The sequence below is a fragment of the Ahaetulla prasina genome, chromosome 2, assembly GCF_028640845.1.
Source record: "Ahaetulla prasina isolate Xishuangbanna chromosome 2, ASM2864084v1, whole genome shotgun sequence".
NCBI classification, from domain to species: domain Eukaryota; kingdom Metazoa; phylum Chordata; class Lepidosauria; order Squamata; family Colubridae; genus Ahaetulla; species Ahaetulla prasina.
Genome location: NC_080540.1, coordinates 267,460,997 through 267,483,231, shown reverse-complemented (window position 1 = coordinate 267,483,231; position 22,235 = coordinate 267,460,997). Strand labels below are relative to the sequence as shown.

General features: G+C 36.4%; 1 protein-coding gene across 2 annotated transcripts in view; it reads left to right on the top strand.

The window, feature by feature from the left end:
* The window catches only part of RASGRF2 (Ras protein specific guanine nucleotide releasing factor 2), a 123,504-nt gene that overhangs the window by 50,869 nt on the left and 50,400 nt on the right, over positions 1-22,235 (top strand). For both annotated transcript variants that reach the window (XM_058169265.1, XM_058169264.1), the window contains exons 9-15: positions 3,715-3,833; positions 11,347-11,507; positions 12,986-13,052; positions 14,521-14,657; positions 18,883-18,965; positions 19,992-20,240; positions 21,474-21,856. In XM_058169265.1, the coding sequence (XP_058025248.1) occupies positions 3,715-3,833; positions 11,347-11,507; positions 12,986-13,052; positions 14,521-14,657; positions 18,883-18,965; positions 19,992-20,240; positions 21,474-21,856 (1,199 nt within the window). The remainder of the gene's footprint in view (positions 1-3,714; positions 3,834-11,346; positions 11,508-12,985; positions 13,053-14,520; positions 14,658-18,882; positions 18,966-19,991; positions 20,241-21,473; positions 21,857-22,235) is intronic.

The following is a 22,235-nucleotide window of genomic DNA, read 5'->3' as shown; positions in this document are numbered from 1 at the left end:
ATTCCATTGGAGACTATTCTAGGTTAAAGACTCTACAAAACACCACTCTTAATAACTCTCCATTGGGGAATGTACTAACTAATCTTCTGGGAGGAGAATATTTGAAAGTGAAGGGACTGCAGTGGAGAATTGCCATTCCCTTGAATATCTCAAAATGGAGGACCTTTGAGTATTATCTTATGGAATGAACTTAAAGGACAGATTGGTTTTTCTCCAAAGAGGCAGTTCTGGAGAGACTTGGAAGCCAAATCATGGAGGCTTGATAGATTAAATTAGCATTTGAAATGTACCCAAATACTATCAGAAAACAATGCAGGCCTACAGACCTAGTGAAATATAGTTATATGGTTTTTACCCATTGAGAAGTAGACCGTCACATTTTTCACGAATAATACCATAGTTTACAAGTAGTCTCTAAAAGCTCATGTCACATGCAAAGAACATTATAGTAATCTATAACCTCCAATAATTAAAATCAGATGGTTTTTGAAAAAAATAACTTAGCCTTCCCAGCGTTCAATTAAATTTATATTATCACATCCATATGCACTCAATAACAATATCTCCATCTTAACCTGGAAGTATATAATTTAGTGTCTTCAGTATACTTAAGATACTTCATCCTGACCAATGGATGTTCTCTCCTGGCAATTCAGATAAATAATAAAAAGCAGAGGGATACTATAACAGAACATCTACTGTTTTGACCTCTCTTTTGTCCCTGCCTGGAATGGCTCACTTAGGATGGAGTAGAAACATGGCAAATAATTTTCTCTGAACCTTGTAGATAGCCCAGAAGTATACCATTATTGAGGGTATTGTATACCACCAAGAAAAAGTTACAAGACAGGGCTGCATTATTATCTAGACCATGACAAAAACCTCTGCAAGATGGATCAGTACACGTTTCATTCCGTGCCCAGGTCTAACCAAACTGAAAGGGGTTCAAACAATTTGCTTTTTCTGGGATATGTTGCAATTGACATCCCACTTCCTTGCCAATTACTTTACCCCCAAACAGAAAGATGGACACAAGATGAAGGTTGAGCAACAGTCTAGGGGACAGATTATTTTGTCTGTTTTTCCCCAACTAGAAGTGGGTAACTTTAAAGTCGACCACGAGGGTATATCCCATCAATGCAGTAAGAGCAGCGGTTACTAAAACTTTGATGCTTTTACTGCCAATGTGTAGAGTTGAATGTGAGCTCTTACAGGTATTTAGTCAGATTTATTGGGACCTTCTTCCACTGGCATGCTAGGCATTTAACTTGCCATTTCATCTCTGGGAACCTTTCCAGTAAAACGAAGAGTTCCATAGGAATGGCAAGTAAGAGGCTGCTGAGGATAATCACTTGTATGACCCAGGTTGCCTCTGAATTCCAGATTTAAAAGTAAACACTTCATGGAACTATCTGCCAGATTGCTGAAAACACCAATAAGTGCCTACTGGAATCCATCTGGATCCAAAAGGCACCTGGATATCCTGCCTCAATCAGGCCATGACAAAATTATCTTTTTTGTCATCTTAAGATTTTGTCATCTTTTTCTCAAATAACAAGCCAAATGCTTTGAATTGGAAACAAAATCTAATGTTTGATTTAAACTTAACATTGCTGGGATGTGCCCATAGTTGCAAAAGAGATCTAAACTCTTAGTTTGGAACTAAAAGTTTAGTTTGGAACTAAACTTTTCCAAACTCTTCTGCACCTAGATGTGGACACTAAAAATACACCAGTTTCAGAATTGCCAATTAATTCTTGTACATCAACCCTACAAGGTAGATCAGATCAAGAAACAGATGCAGTGTAAAATTAGAATAACTATAGTAATAGCAACTAGCAAGTTTCTGAATGTGCATCCTCTTCTCCCTCTTTTCTCTTCATGTGAATTGGGGGGAGGGGAAATCTGCTTTAGGCATTTTTATAAATCTTTATCTTTGTAGGGGCTTAAGCCATATGTATCTGTTTGCTGCCTTGGTAACAGATTTTCCCAGTCTCTGTCAAAGCCATTCTGTATGGTCTTTATATTATCATTCTTATGGTAATTGTATTGCTTTTTGAAATTTATTATTTATCAACAAACATTTTATTGGAGATAGAGATAGAGATAGATGGAGATAGACAGACAGACAGACAGACAGACAGACAGACAGACAGACAGACAGGCAAATTATTAGCAGTTTGGCCCAGGGTCAAGGCTGAAGGTTCTGAAAAACTTTCTTTATTTTTTATTTTTATTTTATTAAATTTCTATACCGCCCTTCTCCCGAAGGACTCAGGGCGGTGTACAGCCAAAATAAAACACGGAATATATACAATTAAAAGAATTTAAAAAGAACTATTACTATGCGGCCGATTATTAAAACATTTAAAAATTTAAAATATTATTAAAACCCCAATTTAAAACAGCTATTTATGCCAGTCCTGCTTGAATGAATAAATATGTTTTAAGCTCACGACGAAAGGTCCGAGATCAGGCACTTGACGTAAGCCAGGGGAGAGTTCGTTCCAGAGTGTTGGTGCTCCCACAGAGAAGGCCCTACTCCTGGGGGCCGCCAGCCGACATTGTTTGGCGGACGGCACCCTGAGAAGGCCCTCTCTGTGAGAGCGTACGGGTCGGTGGGAGGCATAAGGTAGCAGAAGGCGGTCTCGTAAGTACCCGGGTCCTAAGCCATGGAGCGCTTTAAAGATGGTAACCAGAATCTTGAAGCGCACCCGAAAGGCCACAGGAAGCCAGTGCAGACTACGGAGCAGTGGTGTTACATGGGAGCCACGAACGGCTCCCGTTACCACTCGCGCAGCTGCATTCTGGACTAACTGTAGCCTCCGGGTGCACCTCAAGGGCAGCCCCATGTAGAGAGCATTGCAATAATCCAGCCGAGACGTAACCAGAGCGTGAGTGACCATGCATAAGGCATCCCGGTCAAGGAAGGGACGCAACTGGCGAACCAAGCAAACTTGGTAAAAGGCCCTCCTGGTGACGGCCGCTGTTCATCAAAGGACAGCCGACCATCCAGGAGGACGCCCAAGTTGCGAACCACCTCCTTTGGGGCCACTAACTCGCCCCCAACAGTCAGCTGCAGGTTGACTGTTCTTATGATTCCTGTCATATATTTTTTGTTTTTTCAAACCCCCGTGATCTGTCTATCCATCTTTCCCCAAAGGAACCCCAGCCCTCAAATTCCCCGCAGCTTAAAGCATGTTCTGGAGAGCATAAGAATCAAAATGTAAGCCGCCCTGAGTCTTCGGAGAAGGGCGGGATATAAATTCAAATAATAAAAAAAAAGAAATATTTCCATTTACCCAAGTGAATTGCAATCTAGCCAGCAATGTGACAGATATCTGACCAAAACTATTCTTATAAGTGTTCAATTTGGTGGGGCTGTTTAGTGAGAGACACCTCTCCTCTCATGTTGGTATAATAAATGAAAAATGTGTTTTAAATTGTTCCCTGCTGGGGGGAATTTGTTAAGGGATGTTCCAAAGTAAAATAGCTTGAAAAACAGGAACAGCAATTGCTAAGGAAAGAGGCAATTAACTATTCAGTGTACTAGTATGGAGGAGATCTCAAGAATAGCATTCTACTTTCACCAACAAATATCAGTTATGATGCACATAGAAAGTCTTATGATGGCCATAAAGTTCACCCAAGCTATTCTTGCTTTACAAATTCATAACTAAATAACTTATTTTTTTGCTCTCTCATCTGCAATAGAATAATGCACGATGAAGTGAGTGATACAGAAAATATACGGAAAAATCTTGCAATAGAAAGAATGATAGTAGAAGGTTGTGACATATTATTGGACACCAGCCAGACCTTTATACGACAAGGTAAGACCAATGAATTTAACATGCATGTATTGATTAGGCAGTTATAGAATATGAAGGAAAAATGAAATTGAAAACAATAGAATTCATGTTGGCATCACTGGGAAGTATAAGATGCAAAATATCTGTTTTTGACATCTGCACATCTATATATTTGTAATTTCCGGGCTGCTGTTGAGCCCCACTTCTGTGCTGTTTTTTTTCCAGGAGACATGAAAAACAGCACTATAATAATAAAGCACCCATGGGAAAGTCACATACACAATAACCGGACTATCATCTTCAGCGGACCAGAAATTCTCTCCAGCACCATGGAAAATAGTTCTGTCTGGCCGATAGATGTTGCAATCCCAAATGATGCCAACATTCGGGCAAAAGCACAGGAGAAACTTGAAGTACTTGAAGCTTTGTCAAATGGTGGAGCGATTGTGAGGAATGAAAATAGCTGTTTGTTGTTCCCATTTTTCATTTGTACTTCTAGAACAGCTCACACAGATATAATTTAATTTCTTTTTAAATTAAAATCATTTATAGTGGCAGATTTTTAAAATCATAGTGTGAAAGATCTGCTGATATGCTTCAGTTCTGCCAATTGGAAGATCTCTCTATAGTCCTTGTGGAAACTTAACAAATGTTCTAGAAGGTTCTTTACATAACTGTGGTGTGAACTGCTATCATATATGCTAACTGTATACTTAATTCTGCAAATTCTCCTTCTTATGGAACTCTAATACTGTTCCTGTAAAGAAGTGGTAGTACAAGTATAAAAAAATGGGTAGAATCCTTTAAGGAATTACAAGGCAACTTGAGCCTCTGGTGGCTCAACAGACTAAGCAGTCTGTTATTAACACAGCTGCTTGCAATTACTGCAAGTCTCACCAGGCCCAAGGTTGACTCAAGGTTCCATCCTTTATAAGGTAGGTAAAATGAGGACCCAGATTGTTGGAGGCAATAAAAGTTGACTTTGTATATAATATACAAATGGATGAAGACTATTGCTTAACACAATGTAAGCCGCCCTGAGTCTTCGGAGAAGGGCGGGATATAAATTCAAATAAAAAAAATAAAGCAGAGAATAGAACAGAAATACTAGAAGAAGACGTATCTGGCTAGCTGAAATCATGGAGAGGAGGAATTATAGTAATTTGTTTATTGCACATGGCATTCTTGCTATAGAAAATGCTGAAGCAATGTACAGTTGCTTTGTGTTTGTACTTTATAGAATAAAAAATGATGGCCACAGTCTAATGGTTTGCTCTAAGAGACCCCAAGGCCATTTGCCCATCTCTAATGGAATGTTTTCTTTGAAAAACAGATTCCAACACTGGATATAAGCTGTTGATTTAATGCCTCCACATTCCTAAGGAGTTGATTTTTTGTGAGGTTGGCACTGGAGATGGAGAAAATGTTTAAATTGCCCAGCGGGAAATGCATTGCAGAACAACTCAAATAGGAAATTTTATAGATCTATTTGATTTGATACTTTTTCTTTCCAAAGAGAATTTTTACAGAAAGCTAACACAGTTTTCCAAATTTATATAAAAATTCCAGATAATTGTAGCAGAAAATTCTCCAAACAGTAGTATAGAAAATAGATTTAGATTAGTATGTTCTGCCAGGAATACAGGAAAGAAGGAAACTGTGAGTGACTGGAAGAATTTTAGACATCTAAAATTTGATATTAAGGTGTCAGCATTTTAAATAATCCTGTTTCCATCCACACAACTTCTAAATATTAGTATTAAAGTAATTTCTTCTAAGCAGTGTTTTCCTTGTAATTTCTGTCCATGATTTGAAAATGAAATGGCTATAAAAAAGAAAAGTTTGAGTCATGGCACTGGTATAAATATAAAAATACTTTAGTACTAGGATTCATTCACATACTTAATATTTTTATGATGAGGATTTTCACTTATGAAGTATGAAAAAAGAACTTGTTCTACAAGATGAATAATATGAATAAAATAATTCTAATTAAATGCCAGTTTGCAGGTTTTATCTTTTCATATTATCAAGATTTTCCTGTGACACCTTGGCAGAGTTTTTAGTATTTGTCAGTGATCTATATAAATTATTTTTAAAAACTTTCAAGGTTTTATTACAAAGCATCCTTATCATATGTATGTATGTATGCCTACTCAGTTTTGGATGACTGCATTCTTGGGAAAAATTTCTATCAGTGTGGAATTCAATAAGTATATTGATGACCTCTTGATCTTTTTTGTTTGTGAGGAGATTATGCTTGAAATATTCAAAACTAAAAAAAAACATTTTGTTGTATGTAGATTACAAAAAGGCAATTTTATTAATGTTAAACCACTAATCATGACTAATCATAGAACTATTAATATCTATGAGTCTTAATGCTGTGTATTAATCATATTATAGTTTAGTGTATTAATATGTGTTCACTGCCAGTTTACATTTGTGCCTATATATGTGCAAACAATATATGATTCATCACATAGACAGCCAGATCTTCAGACTGGATTTGGTATTTTTGTTCGCTTATTGCAGTTGTGTCAAACTTGATTTCATTGAGGGCCGCATCAGGTTTGTGTTTGATCTCAGAGGGCTGGGTGTGGGGCGTGGGTGGGTGTGGGTGCATGGTTGGGGTGGGCGTGGCCATGGTGGGCGTTTGACACAGCCTCAGGATGCATTTTTTTCCTATGCATTCAAAACAGCTATTCCAGACAAAGGGAGTCCCAATTCCATAATGTAGAAATTAAAGACATGTAGAGTCCCCAGCTGCTATGGAGCTTGACTCTTTTGTATAGGAGCAGAACATAAATGAACTGACAATTTCTCCAGATGTCTCTAACATCTCCAAATGTCTGTCCAACAGTCTATCAATATTTGTTACTACCTCTGACACAGCCCTAGAGGAGGACTTAATATTAGTAATACCACCCAATTCTCAATGACTCTGGGTGGGTCACAACAATCAAAAAATTTACAATTAAATCAATCACAGGTAAAATATTAAGATAAAAGATGACAGACTCAGTGATACGAGGGGGCTCAATTTCACTTGAGTGAAGAGCCAGATGTTTTTTTGGCTCTTCTGAACAACAGCCATCCAGATCTTGGAGGGTACCTAGTTCTAATTGGGAGATGCTGCTAAAGAAAAGGTGAAGAAGGTGCTGCCTCCTGCAGCACTCTGCCAGCCACGGGGTGCCTCTCCCTTCTACAGCACTCTGCCTCCTGCCCACAGGGCCAGCCTGGAAATATCAAAGAATTGGCCTACGATGCCTCTGGCAGCAAAAATGGGCCATGGGGCCCCATTTTCAGCCTCCATGGCTTCCTGCAGCACTCTGTTAGCCAAAAATGGACCACAGAAGGGCTATGGGAAACCCCCCATGGCCCATTTTCATCCGGCAGAGGCATCGCGGGCAGATCGTTTGATATTTCCAATCCAGCCCACGGGCTTTGAGTTTGACACCTCTGGCCTATTGGATCCTTCCAGAGGCAGAATAGGCAGATATGGATGTTTGATGGCATTACAGATATCATCGCAGGATGTAAGCTGTTCCAAGTAAAGCTGCATTTTGCAATTGATTGATGGTGAATTTTTCAGGGCTGATTGTCTTTAAGTGGTGCTCCATTTGTTCTGGGATTGCACCCAAGGCACCTATTACTACTATTTCTACCTTTTTTTTGGGGGGGGGGGTTCATAGTCATTGTATTTCTATTTGCATATGTTTGTATTTTTTTCTCCACTTCTTTCTCTTTTGTTTTTTTCTCTCTCCAATTCTTTCTCTTCTCTTCTACTGTCTCCAGGTATTGCAACATCTACTATCCAGACTTTTTTTGTCTTTTTTATAGACACTTGAGTTATGTGGCTGGTGCTTGTTTGCCTGAATTCTAAAGTCCCAGAGCACTTTATTTTCTTTATTTTCTATTACTTTCTCTATTTTATGGTGCTGTCAGTTCTTTCTTGCAGGCAAGTAGTATTTCTTGCAAATCTTCCAATGTACCATTGTTGCTACTTTGTTGTTGTTTGAAGTTAGTCTGGGCAATCTTCTTGCAGCAGCTAACCAGCTGATCCATTGTTTCTTCTGCTTCTTTGTAAAGGCGTCACTTGCTATCTGTTGCTGTCGTCTCAATTCTGGTTTTGTATGCATTTGTTCTTAAGGCTTGGTCTTGTGCATCCAGAATTAACTCCTTTCTCTCTTTATTGAACTTTCCTGCTGTTAGCCATTGCCAGGGTCTTGTTATTATCTATTTTCCCTGCTTTTTTTTTTTTATGTACTAGCCATATAATGCTTTGTCTTCCCCTGCTTCTTTTCTGTTCTTCATTTGGTCTTTCTTGTAGACCAGTTTGGTTTCTTCCATATTCAGTAGGCCTTCTTGGTATACTAGCTTCAGTGCATCTTTTTCACTATCCTTCAGATATTCTTCCAATGTCCTTTTTTCTTCTTCAACCATCTGATGTACTTACAACATTCCATGCTCACCTGTTTTCCTTGGTAAGTAGAGTCTGTCAACATCACTGCATGGATGAAGTACATGATTCATTGTCATCATTTTTAATAAATTTCCAGGGTTTTATCAGAAAGCATCCTTATCAGATCTATATCTACTCAATTTTGGATAACTGTTCGTGGGAAATATTTCTGATGGCATGGAATTAAATAAGTTTATTGATGATGTCTTGATCTTTTTTATGTTTGTGAGGGGATTATGCTTGAAATATTTAAAGCTAAAAATGCTCTATTGTACATAGACTACAAAAGGGCAATTGAATTTTATTAGTATTAAATCACTAATCGTGGGTAACCCTTATAGAGCTATGCTAATACATATTATTCTTAATGTTGTGTGTTAATTATATTATAGTATATTAATATGTTTTCACTTCCTATATACTTTTGTGCCTATGCATTTACACACAATATATTATAATTATTATTGTTGTAATCCCAAATCAGTCCAGAGCAGGAAGATTTCTTCATTAAAGGTCATGTACTTTAATCTACTACAGTACTACATTCATCAGGTTGTGTTGGTAAATAGATTTTTTTGACTTCCTAGTCTGGGGCTGAAAGAGTGACTGACAGAAAGTCACCCTGGTGGTTTCTGTGACTAAAGAAAAACTGGAATTTGGATCTCCCAATTGCTAGTCCAGTACCTTAACTATTAAACTACTCTGGTAATCTTTTGTTATTTTCCATTTCCTTCTCTTTCTCTCTCACACATAAACACAATAACTTGGAAAGTATCAAAATATGTTTATTTGGAATCAAGTTTCATTAAGGACCTCATTTAAATGGGGTTCATGAAAAAGATTTTGTGGGATCTATTCCTCTGAATTTTACTGTTACGCTGAATCTTCTTTAAAAGATCAGTTTGTTTCTTACAAATTGTGACCTATTGTATAGAAAGAACATATTTTTACATTATAGGGTTGGTGTCCACATTAAAATACTTTTGTATTTGGCTTCATATGAATGTATTTGTCAGGATCTAACATCTTGTTTAAATAGATGCCACAAAGATGTGTATTGTCTTGGCTGAGTTTGATTTATTTGTCTGAAAATATGAAATTCAATAAACTATAGTATAGCAAAATTATATTTAGTGTATTTTATTACTCACATTGACTCATATTTTTACAATTCTGTGTTGTTACAAAAAAAAAACCCGAATATTGTATTCTCACAGCCACTTAAAAAAAAGTAAATCCTACAATACTCGTAATTCGTTTTTGTTTGCTTTCTATATTTAAAAGAATATCTCAGTGCTATATACTTAAAAATGCTATTTCCAATTCTAAGTAAACCTAATTAACTTGGATGAAAGGGCTACAAACCTCAGTGAAATTTACATTATGATGAATGAATATGTTAAGTATGTAATTGAATTTTATCTCAGGTATATTTTGTTTTCATTTAATCTTACATAAGGATTATTTTAATATTTAGAGATAGGTTTGCAGTAACATAAGCTATGTTTTTTATTCTTGGTTTGTTGAATACACAATAATAGCCTTGTTTATCTGTTAGAATAATTCATGAATGGGTATATCTCTAAACCCAAGCAAACCACATTTTGAAGACCCTTGATTCAGGATGTGAACAACGTGATATAATGGATATGGTCTTAGATTGGGAGGCCTGGGTTTTAATCTTCAATTAATCCTGAAGTTTACATAATGCCTGGAATAAATCTGTCTTGGCACATAACCAAATTACCCTTTTTATAGCACTATGACAATAAATTGGGATTAATGTTTATACTTTAGCCATCCATCCTCTTTATTTTATTAAAGTTTATTTCATGTTTAAATATAAAATGTATCAGTTTACAAAATAAATATAATAATACAAATTATGTAACACAATTATAAAACTAGAATGCAACTATTTCCAGGCAGTATAGTAGGTAGCAGAAACCAATAAATTCTGAAAATAAAAAAGCAGTGTAATACAGAATTAAGGAAAGAACTAGTAAGTGTGCATCCAATTATATGCACAGTGTTGTACCCTAACCTTACAATATATATTGTATATATATTCAATATAAATATTGAAGAATGAAATCCAGATCATATTGGTAGACTTCTATTTGCAAATCCAGACTTTTTCCTCTTCTGTTCTGCTTTTGCTTCTGTTGCTGGTTAAACTTGTGACTTAAAAACATTTTAGAAATGTATAAAAATATATATTAATTAGTCACAGTGTGTTAGCACTCTTTTAATATGCTGTTCTCCTAATTGGCATTACAATTTTCAGGATACTCAGACACTATTAGTTGGTTGAGGATGCTTAGAGGAGGGTATATTATGTTTTTTGTCCTTCCATTGTTTGATAAATGAGCTTTATATATTATAAGAAAAAATTGTCCTCAGCAAAGGATAAGGTAAGTTTTGTTATTGGACCTTGGGTTTCATGTTATGGTTATGTATAATGAATATATTACAATCTTATGCGTTATTTATTTATTTATTTATTTATTTGATTTCTATACCGCCCTTCTCCCGAAGGACTCAGGGCGGTGTACAGGCAAGAATAAAACAGACGGTACAATATACAAATTTAAAATGCAGTTAAAAAACTTATTTCAAAATTGGCCTGAGAAGTAAAATATATAATAAGCTAAAAAACCCCATTTAAAATTAATTACTACTAAGAATTTAAAAATTTGTTAAAATCAATTTAAGCCAGCCCCGCGCGAATAAAAAGATGTGTCTTCAGTTCGCGACGGAACTGAATTACATATCAAATGTTGATTTCACAATTGCAGCCAAATATTTTATGGAAATAAGATTTAGATAAGGGCTGTCAAACTTGCGGACCACAGGCTGGATGCCACGCCCATGCACAGTTTAGCGAAGGGGGGAAAAGTCCTGATACATCACATGACATCGCCATGATGATATGAGTTTGACAGCCCTGATTTAGATGGTCATCTAAATTTGTTATTTAAGTGGCAACAGATTTATTGTAAACCATAAAAAATAAGAATTATGTGCATTATATGTTTACAGAGTATTATTTGCTTTTCTGCTAACTAGGAACTCTTATTCAAGTCCCATCAGTTGAGAGAGGAAAACTTAGTAAAGTTCGCCTGGGATCATTGTCTTTGAAAAAAGAAGGAGAAAGGCAATGTTTTCTATTTACAAAGCACTTTTTAATTTGTACAAGGAGCTCTGGAGGAAAGTTGCATCTACTTAAGGTACGTACTTTTATAACAAAAAACTATGACTAGAATAGTGAATTGTAGAACACATAGTAAAATATATGACTGTTCTGATTAATTGCAGTAAAATAATATAAATTTTTGCAAAAAGAAGACTACACTATTGCCTGCTAGGCAATCAGAGCTTCCAGTTATAATATTAACATGCTTAAGGGGACTTTTTGTATTTATACATGGTAGTTTGTTTCATCTGTATAATTATAAAACCAAAATTCATTTATTTTAATTCTTTTTAAAATAAATATTATAAATAGAACGTATAGTTCAGAAAATAATTAAAATTTTCTAAAGAATCAGATGGATTTTTATGCATTTCTACATCTCTGCCTTCCTAAGCTAAATATCCTCCAGCAGAAACATTCGAAATTACCACCTGGCACTGAAATTCTGCTTGTTCCCTCAATGATTTTCTCTGAGCACTTTTTTGCTTTTAATATTACATTTTGTATTTTTGTTATTTGTGATGGATTGAACACATGGAGGAGCAGTGGAGGGGAGGGTTGGCAGCACAGAACTCTCCAAGGAAGGAGGCAGTGTATTCAATCAGAGAGAAGCCCACATTAAGAGACTGCCCTACCCTAGATCCTCTCAGGATATATTTATTCAGGTAGAGAGTGATAGTTTTTATACCTTGACAAGTTCTGTCCATTGGATGTAAGCAAATAAAGGATTGGACTCCATTTGATTTTTCTGCGTCAGGGCTGGGCCTGACATCATTCTGGTTTTGATCAGGTTTTTTCCCAATTATTTTATGGAACATTTAAATATAATACAGAATTTCTAGTACAGCTTTATATTACAGAATATTTCTGGAATTACAATAGTAATATATTCAGATATTAAAAAATAGATATGTTGTAATTTCTTATTTAAAAATATTGCTTATTTTGTCAAAATATTGCTTCTGCTGTATTGAAATACTGCAGTTGAGTGCTTCATGTTATTAATATTATTGGTAAAATTATTTTCAGTTGAACTGGGAAACACAGAGTTGTTTTAATTGGAAAAAGGAGATTATGTATTTCCACATTCTTTGCTAGAAATAATAATGTTCTCTTTACTTAATTTAAGAAACTCATCTAGTTATTGGAATAATGCATTATACCATGTACAGTATAGAATCATCTTGTCTAGTCCTCCTTTATGTATGAAACCAACTAAGTGACTTCGGGCCATTTCATCTCTCTGAGACCTAGGAAGAAGGCAGTGGCAAATTGTTTCTCAAAACATTGCTAGGAAGAGTGCAGGGACTTGTCCAGTCAGTTGTCAGAAGTTGAAACTGACTTGAAGGCCCTCCTCCCCCATACACAGAGGATGCTTGTCCAAGTATGTTGAATGAGGTTTACTTTAGGTTTGTATTCATGGATTGTACCTTCTGTTATATGATTCCATATACTTTTAAACTGAAGAACAGTGAAATAGATTTCTGAAAAAAATGCAATTTATGTCTCTAGGCAGGAGGTGTCCTTTCATTAATAGAATGCACACTGTTTGAGGAAACTGAGACAAATGATGATGAATGTAAGTTCTATCAAATTGTTTTATGGAATTATGAAATTTTCTTTAAAAAATAGCATTCATATTTTTTTTGCTTAATGAAATATAGTATAGACAGAGAGAGTGTTACTAATAAAAATTATAATTCAAGAAATAAAAGATGTACGTATATATGTGTTGATTTATTTATCATTATACCAGACTAGAAACTGAGAGACACTGAATTCTAGTTGTGCCTTAAGCATAAAGCCAGCCAGGTGACTTTGGCCAGTCGCTGTTTCTCAGTCATAGGCAGATAGGAAATGGCAATCCATCTCCAAAATCATGCCAAGAAATCTGTCTCTACTTGTCCAGCTCTATACATATGAGGAGGTGGAGAGGTTTGGGGCTTTTCAATTGTGGCTTTTTATTGTTATATACCATCCGGGGTCACCATCTGTGAGTTGGATGGTCATATACATTTGTTTAGTAAATAAATAAATTTTGGGCTGTTTACGTATGGTTAAAAGCAGAACAACCCATAACAAAGCACACCAAACAGTAGATTTTAAGATAACAGATGCTAAACTACAACTTATTCCAACTAAGTCATTTCAGGATGGAATCATCCAATATACTAGTCGAACACCCCCCAAGGCAAAAATCAGACTTTGAATACATTATGGAAAGTCAACAGGATTGGGGACTTTGTGGTTAGAGAATAGCAATAGCAATAGCACTTGGGCTAATATGCTGCCCCATAGTGCTTTACAGCACTCTCTGGAAGCTTTACAATGTAAGCATATTGCGCCCAACAACCTGGGTTCTCATTTTACTGACCTTGGAAGGATGGAAGGGTGTGCCCTGTCAGATTGAACTCCAGGCTGTGTGCAGAGTTAGCTTGCAATATTGCACTGAAACCACTGTGCCACCAGGGCAGGCAGTAATATCGTAACAGAGAAGACACATTTTCTAGGACCTGCTACATGACTTTACTTCATGGAAGGAATGTCAAACAACTTGCCAGATTTTACATTTTAAAAATAATTACTTAGGAAAGGAATATTCTGTACTTTTATTTTAATTTTTAAAAGGTTTAGAAATAATAATGCTGGCGTAAAAATTACTGCTCAGTTTGTATCTCTATTTTGCTTTTTCTACTATTAGCAGAGTTGGTTCTGAATTAGGTGTCTTGCCAATTAAAAGGCTATATATTGTCATAACAGAGTCAGATGTATATATTTTTGCCTCAAGTGAATAGGTTTTAACTGGAACACATAATATAATTTTTCCTTTGCTTAATTATACATTCTGTGAGCCAAAACTATTTTATATTTGCATGAATTTGCAATGTTTAAAAATATCACTGGTCAAAGATACTAAATTTGTACTTTAAATTTTGGGCATATCTACGCATCACTATGGGAAGTACTCGTCTCTGCACTGTGATGTAAACTAGGCTCTGCATTTCAACCTGTAACTGCCAAATTCTGTTTCTCTTTCAATCATGAAGCAAAAGGTTCTGGGCAAGTATTTGGGCACCTTGACTTCAAGATTGTGGTAGATCCTGCAGGTGCACCTCCATTTACAGTGGTCCTTTTAGCTCCTTCACGGCAGGAAAAAGCAGCATGGACCAGTGACATTAGTCAGGTAAGCAGTTTGGGGGGCAGGGGAGGAATACTACATAATTCATTCAGCACATTAATGTTGTTGTGAAGCTCATTATAAAATTTATGAATTATTAACAGAATATTGCTTTGAATACATATGTGTGAATGAGTGGCATGTTGACATAGCAGGTAAAAGTAAAGGTTTCCCCTGTCCAGGTATGTGTTTTGTCTTAGCCCCCGTGTCTGGCCTCCTGGCAGAGAGTGACTCAGAGAGTGAGGGGGAAGAGCCAACAGGGCTTCCCTCTGCAGGACCTTCCTCTCTGGCTCCGCTCCAGGTCCCAGAGGCAGGCCAGGTGGAGGAGATGATGAGGCCTCTTTCTCCCACACCTTTTCCCTCCCAGGAAATGCCTAAAGACTCAGCTGCTGACAATCAGTCCTGGTTAGATCCCAGGCATCGCAGAAAGGAGAGGCGGGAACAACAAAAGAAGGAGTGGGGCAGGCCTAGAGTGTGCTGAGTCACGGAGCCACACCCCACAGGGTATAAAAGCAGGAGGAGCTGCTCTATAGCTTCTTGTGACAGACAAAAACTGACTCTTGGAAACTTTGGCTGCAATATTTTGATATTAAGACTTTGGCTTCTGTTTATTCCTGAACTGCAGTTACGCTGGTCTGAGGAGATAAGAGAACTTGGCAGACAATCGCAGGTTCGTTGCCAGAACTGATATCTGTCATCGGAGTAAATTGCTGGCAGATATAGTCAGCTCGCGTGTCTGCTTGGTTGTGATTGCTGGGGACAGAACAGTATGTCTAACTCTAGCGGGTGGTGCTCATCTCCGTTTCCTAGCCAAAGGAGCCAGCATTATCCAAAGACACTTCCGTGGTCATGTTCCATGACTATACACCGAAACAAATAGAACACTGTTAAGTTTCCACCAAAGTGATACCTATTTATCAACTTGCATTTGCATGATTTCAAACTGCTAGGTTGGCAGCAGCTGGGAGAAGAATGGGAGCTCTTCCTGTGGTACTTGGGTCTCGAACTGCCAACATTCAGTCAACAAGCTGTGTGTCTTACCCACTAAGCCACTGCGCCCCCCACTAGGCCACCACGCTTTCACGGATACAGCAGCTAGTGTCTTGTGCTTAGAGTTGGAAAACCCTCATTTAAATAGTTATTCATCTGTGAAGCCAAGTGACTTTGGGCCTGCTACTGTTTCCCAGCCTAAGAATTTGAAGATTTTGGGGATTTTTTAAAAAAAGAGCAGGTGATACAAGAGGAATGTGACATAAACTAAGATTTTCTAAGGTTTCAGTAATAGATTTCTAAACGCCATGAAAAAAACAAGTTCCAATTTTCCAACGGACTATTTTCACACAAAGATCTTTTTCATTTTATTTAATAGTTTAGCGCAGCTTTTTACAATGTAAAGCTCCATTTAGATACATTAGAACTGTGAACCGCTGTGCTGACTGACAATTCAGTTGGAAGGGTACCAGGTTGGAAAAAGCTGTCTTTAGTCTTTATGCATATTGCATGCAGATGTCATTTTCCAGAATTCTTTAAAAATGTATTATATCTGCACATTTTCAGCTTCATGGAACTGTTCCTGCATACAGAAAAAGTTTCCAGAGAAAATTGAATTTAAGATTAAAGAGAATTGAAAGTGGCCAAATCTGGATATTCTGGAATGGCCTTTATTTTTGATCTCATGTTACAACTGTACCAGGTTTATGTTTTTGATTGCTTAGATCCATTGTGTTAATTGTAAAATAGTTAAAAATAAATAAGTTTTGGCAATGAAAATAAGAGAATGGGATAGCAGCTTGGAAGCGTCATTATGCAAGATTATACTGCACAAGATGCCATATATGTTTATATATGTTTTAAATAGTATAGAATATTTTGTACAGAAGTGCCAAGAACTGGAGTACAGAAATAGTTCATAGATGTAATACAGATTATATTTGCATAACTGCCAATATATATTTCACAGTGCTGCTACAAAAACAATATTTTTTATAGTTACAGTTGCAAAACTTACACTGATTGCTGCAGATCAGCCCAGTTAATCTGAGTTTATCTGATAATAAAGAAAAAACCAACATTAGCATTCATTTTTTTCTCTGTGCACTGGTAATATGATTACAATTGCAGCTAATTGGTATATTATGTAATTAAACATTTAATTGCAGATTAAATTTTGCCTGTCATTATTTAATGGGACTTAAATTAAAGGGCAAAGCTCTTTGAGGCCACATGGTTACTGTATATATCCTTGTTTACCTTCTGCATGCTAAATTAGAAGAAATGAAATAGAGTTGACTATTTCCTCCCAACTGTTTTATTGTATTAGAAACAATAGCAGAAAAATATTATTTATTTATTTTATAGAGTTAAAAAATGCCTGACTCCATTTGACTTTTTTTAATAATAAGAAAGTTAAAACAATAAAATATGCATATCCAGAAAAGCATCACAGAAACTCTGAGAGCTCTCAGTGATTCATGGTTAGGTCTTCTCATCCTCTCAATGGAACATTCTTTCATCACTCCCTCCTTTAGTGTACCCCTTCATGTTCCACTCCCCAAAAGGAACCCAAAGTTCCAGGTCACTCTCACAACCTGTCACAACCACCTCACAAAGCTGGTTCCAGACAAGCAGAAACTCAATTCTGTTGGGGACTCAGTTAAAGCTGAGCCTTGTCCAGCCACCGCAAAGATAAATTCAGAAAGGTATCACCAGACACCAACCTCTGTGTGTTGATCTAACTGACAAAGAACACAATGCCATGCTGCATGCTTATTCCCCAGTGACATTTCTGTGGCAATCCAATGTCCCATCAATCCAAGTTTCCCAGAAGACTCTCTCCCACTTCTTCAGTGACTTTCCAGCCCAGCGTAGGGCTCTGCTGGCAGCTGTCATCTTTTGCTGTACTACTATTAGATTTTGGATTTGATGCCTTAATGCATCATTTTTCAAATGGTTCTGTATAAACTCCAATTGATTCATAACATTGTATTAAGCCAATCTATGCAACTGCTTCCACAAGCATAGTATGCTTTAATAGATCAGAAAGAGTATTTTTGCAAGACTGTTTAAAAAGAGACTTTCATATTTTAAACACATTTCAAATACATTTATTAGGAAATATTCAATATTCCTGTAAAACCACCTGTTGGAAAAGATTACAAATATTTAAAGTTAAAAACCAGTGAAATGAACATTTGTTGCCAAAATATTATTGGTCAGTTAGGTATGTATGGAAGACAGTACCGGATGAGTTGTTGAGACCAGGCCTGTTTCCCGACCCCCTAAAATTTGACACACTCTGGATTAAGATGGAGGAGGGTGGGCCAGACTCAAGTGTAGTGGCCTCATTTTGGGCTACTATTTGAATTTGATCATAATCCACCTTAGAAATAAAGACCTGAAAGATTAATATTGAAATAAAACTGGATTAGCTTGGTTCAGTACCTCACACGACTTTCTCACACTCTCGAGCAGTTCCACCAGTTGCCTTCATATTCTTTCCTGGAAATTATATTACCTCAGAGCAGTTAATGAAACTAGTGGTGGATAGAATCCAGAAACTGTGAGAGACAGAAGAGTGAACTGATTATTTCCCAAATCTATTATGAGCCTGCCCAGTTGACAACGTCTCCTGGAAAGATCCTTAGCAGCAGATTGTCACTTTTTGAAACTTAATCTTATGACTATGGAAGATTGCTATTTCAAAAGCTTCAAGGCATCAATTGTTTCCAATAATCAGGAGCTGCTATTTTCAGTGCCTTTGGATTGATTGACCTGATGCAAAAGGAATTTAAAACCTGTGGTTTTGCAATGTTTCCAGGAGCAATATATTTTGAGATGGGAAATACATTCAGAACAACCAAATATTATTCGTTCATTTGCTTATTGACTGGAATGATATTCTAGGCTTTATCCAGGTTGCCAAAAGATAAAGATCACCTCAAAGCCATCCAATGAACTTCTGGGGTTGAAGATAGACATGAATGTAGGTCTTCCTTAATCTGCTCCAACATTTTAATTTCTGCAGCACACTGAATTATTTGCAACTCCAGGGACTTTAAATAGTAAAAAGTTTAGTTTTGATTCTGAAAATGTTAAAAATGTGGCAGTTCATCCTTTCTACTAACTAAATAATTGTTCCATATAAAATTTTATTTTCTGTAATTGTAGGATCTGAGATATATAGTATTGAGCAAAAACAAATCTGTGATTTGTTTTTTATCAACTTTTCTAGTGTATTGACAACATACGTTGCAATGGTTTAATGACAATAGTGTTTGAAGAAAATTCCAAAGTCACTGTGCCACATATGATCAAGTAAGTGTAATTGTTCTCATGTTATATATGGTTGTCTACTTTTGTTTAAATTCAAATACAGATTAAACAAAAATTAGCAGTTTTACTTAATTGTATTAACTCTGCATTTCATGGGAATATGTTAAATTATATTGTCAATTAGTCATTCTATCATCTAGGTAGCTTTCTATCCATCATCATCATCATCATCTATCTTTTTAAATGAATTTCCTGGGGCCAAGATTTACAAGTTACTAATCAGGGTTGCTAAAATTTCATGTACATCTCATAAATAACCCTGAAAAATAGATATGACCAGTAATAAAATATTCATGTATTAGCTCTACTTCCAGGATGTTGGCTTTCAAGTATATTTACCTTTGTTTTTATTTGGCCAGTCAGATATATTTGCAGAAAGCAGTGGGTTACAAACCAGTAGTTTTTTGGGAAATAAAAATGATGTTAAAGGCTAGGTGTCAGCGTTCCAGAAAACCCCTTCCTGCAGAAAACACTTTTTTCTTTTCATCATTTTTTTTTTCAATATTAAAGGACTTCAAATAATAGCAATAGCACTTAGACTTATGTACTGCTTCACAGTGCTTTACAGCACTATCTAAGTGGTTTACTGAGTCAGCATATTGCCCCCAACAATCTGGGTTCTCATTTTATTGACTTCGGAAGGATGGAAAGCTGAGTCAATCTTGAGCCAGTGAGATTCCACATTTAGCAGAAGTAGCCTGCAGTACTGCATTCTAACTTCTGTGCCACCACGGCTCAATAAAGAATTTAAAGTCAAGAAGGCTGAAAGGCTTCAGGCAAAACAAGAGATGCCCTAAGCATATTGGTGCTTATGCGATGGGCCATATTGCTAATTTGGCCCATCGAGAACCCATGAGACTATTCTATTGGCCAGAAATATGATTTTGATTTTATAAGTAGTTAAGATTATAAGCAGAACTTGTGTCTTCATATCAGAGACAATCTGCAAAAAAAAAAAAAAAATGATCTCTGACTTTCAAAGCAACTTTTGTACTGTTTTTCAAATAGGTCTGATGCCCGTCTCCATAAAGATGACATTGACATCTGCTTCAGCAAAACTCTGAACTCTTGCAAAGTACCGCAGATTCGTTATGCAAGTGTTGAACGCCTTTTGGAAAGATTAACAGACTTGAGATTTCTCAGTATTGATTTTCTTAATACTTTCCTACATACTTATCGTATCTTTACTAATGCAACAGTTGTATTGGAAAAACTGTCTGATATTTACAAACGGCCTTTCACTTCCATTCCTGTCAGGTGAGTTGTTTTCTACGGTACATTTTAAATTATTTTTATGGAAATTTTGGTAATAATAGTTGTTCTGGTCGGGGCGAAGGATCACGCTTCTCAAGCAGAGAAAACTCCATGCAAACAGGAAATTCATGCAGATTAAGTTTATTGTTCAGGCATTCAAAATCAATAATTTACAATACTGCTGAGATTCATCTGAGGCTGAATTCATAATCTGATCCCATTAAACGTAGATGAAAAGAGGTGCATCCTTTCCCATGCTTTGAGGCTGATACTGGTTCCTTTGTTAAGATTCAAAATGACCGCTTATCTGCATGGTATATTACCCAGCAGAGCTATAACTCAGTGGCCAATCAAATTACACAGATGCTATCACATGTCACAAAGACTACATTTCCCAGCGACCACATGACATAAAGACTACATTTCCCACAGATCTATCTCTTAAGGAGATACGTTCCCAATCTAAGATAAATATCCCTTTAGTCAGCACAAAAGTCTTCTTGCAAACTGCATTATATATTAATGGTTTGATAGAGCAAAAATCACTTTAGTTCTGCAAGATGCACTTGTTAAGTGAATCTGGTTTCCCTCAGTGACTTTGCTTGTTGGAAGCCAGCTCGGAAAGTTACAAATGGTGATCACAAGACCCTGGGACATTGCAACTGTCACAAATACATACCAGTTATTAAGTGTTTGAATTTTGATCACATGACCATGCAAGAGTCATAAGTGTGAAAACTTGGCATAAGTCACTTTTTTCAGTGCCATTGTAACTGTAAACTGTAACTACATGAATGGTTGTACAGTGAAGACTGACTATCTGTAGTTTTGGAAATTTTTTACATGGTATTCAGAACTACTACCATATAGTATTTTTTTTTAAGAAAACCCAGGTACTTCTATTCTCCAGATAGGCAATCTTGGACTAAGTCCTTGGCAAAGACAGGCCCTGCCTATAAATGTGTTACTCTAATCTCTCTGACCTGTGTTGTTGCTGATAAGAATACTTGACAAGCACCAACTAGATCCTAACTAGTGAGTTTGATCTTCCTAGTACATGGTGATTTCTTATCTAATGAAATCACAGATTATAGAAATTAATTTTGTATCTTGGGGTTTTCATTTTCCAGGATGTTTCCAATTGTATGTTGGTTATAGTATTTTCTTATAAACTACTTTTTAAAGGCAATACTGGTATGGTAAAATTACTTCTGAGTTTTTTTGTTTGTTTTCTAGATCTTTGGAACTGTTTTTTGCTACTAATCAAAACAATAGAGAACATATGGCTGATGCAAAGTCGCCACACCTCTGCCGCAAGTTTTCTTCTCCTCCACCTTTATCTCTCTCTAGGACATCTTCACCCGTTAGAACAAGAAAATTATCATTAAATTCTCCGTTAAATTCAAGAATAGGAGCATTAGATCTATCTGCTTCTTCTGTTAGCAGTCCTACCTCAACATACAGCCCTGGAACATCATCACCCCCCACGTCAACGAAAGTGCCACTGGATCTAAGCAAAAGCCCTTCATCTCCAGAGCAAAGCCCTGTTTTTTCAGAAGACAATTCAGAAAATCCACGCAATGAGCTTTGCAATAAGCTACGAAGAAGTATTCGAAGAGGTATTTGTCTGTCTGTTTATCTGTCCATCTAATCTTCTGTATCTATCATTTATCTATTTCATTATATTATATAACAACTTTATAATGTAGTCTTCTTCAATGTGATCTCCTCCAAGTGTGGGGTTTGGAAATCTTACAATATCCAGATATCCAGGCAATAGCTAATGCTTATGGTCTCTGAAAGTTTGGGAGTCTCTAGAAACTAAGTTGGGGAAAGTGCTGGATATTGCAGCTAATGAGTGCTCACTATGATTAATGTGGTCAACTGGATTATAGTAGAATAGTGAAAGTGGCTTTGCTGATGTTTTGTGTGAATACTGCCCACCAGATTTCTGACACCAATATTTCACTTAAATGTATCTGTGAAAAGAATTAAAAA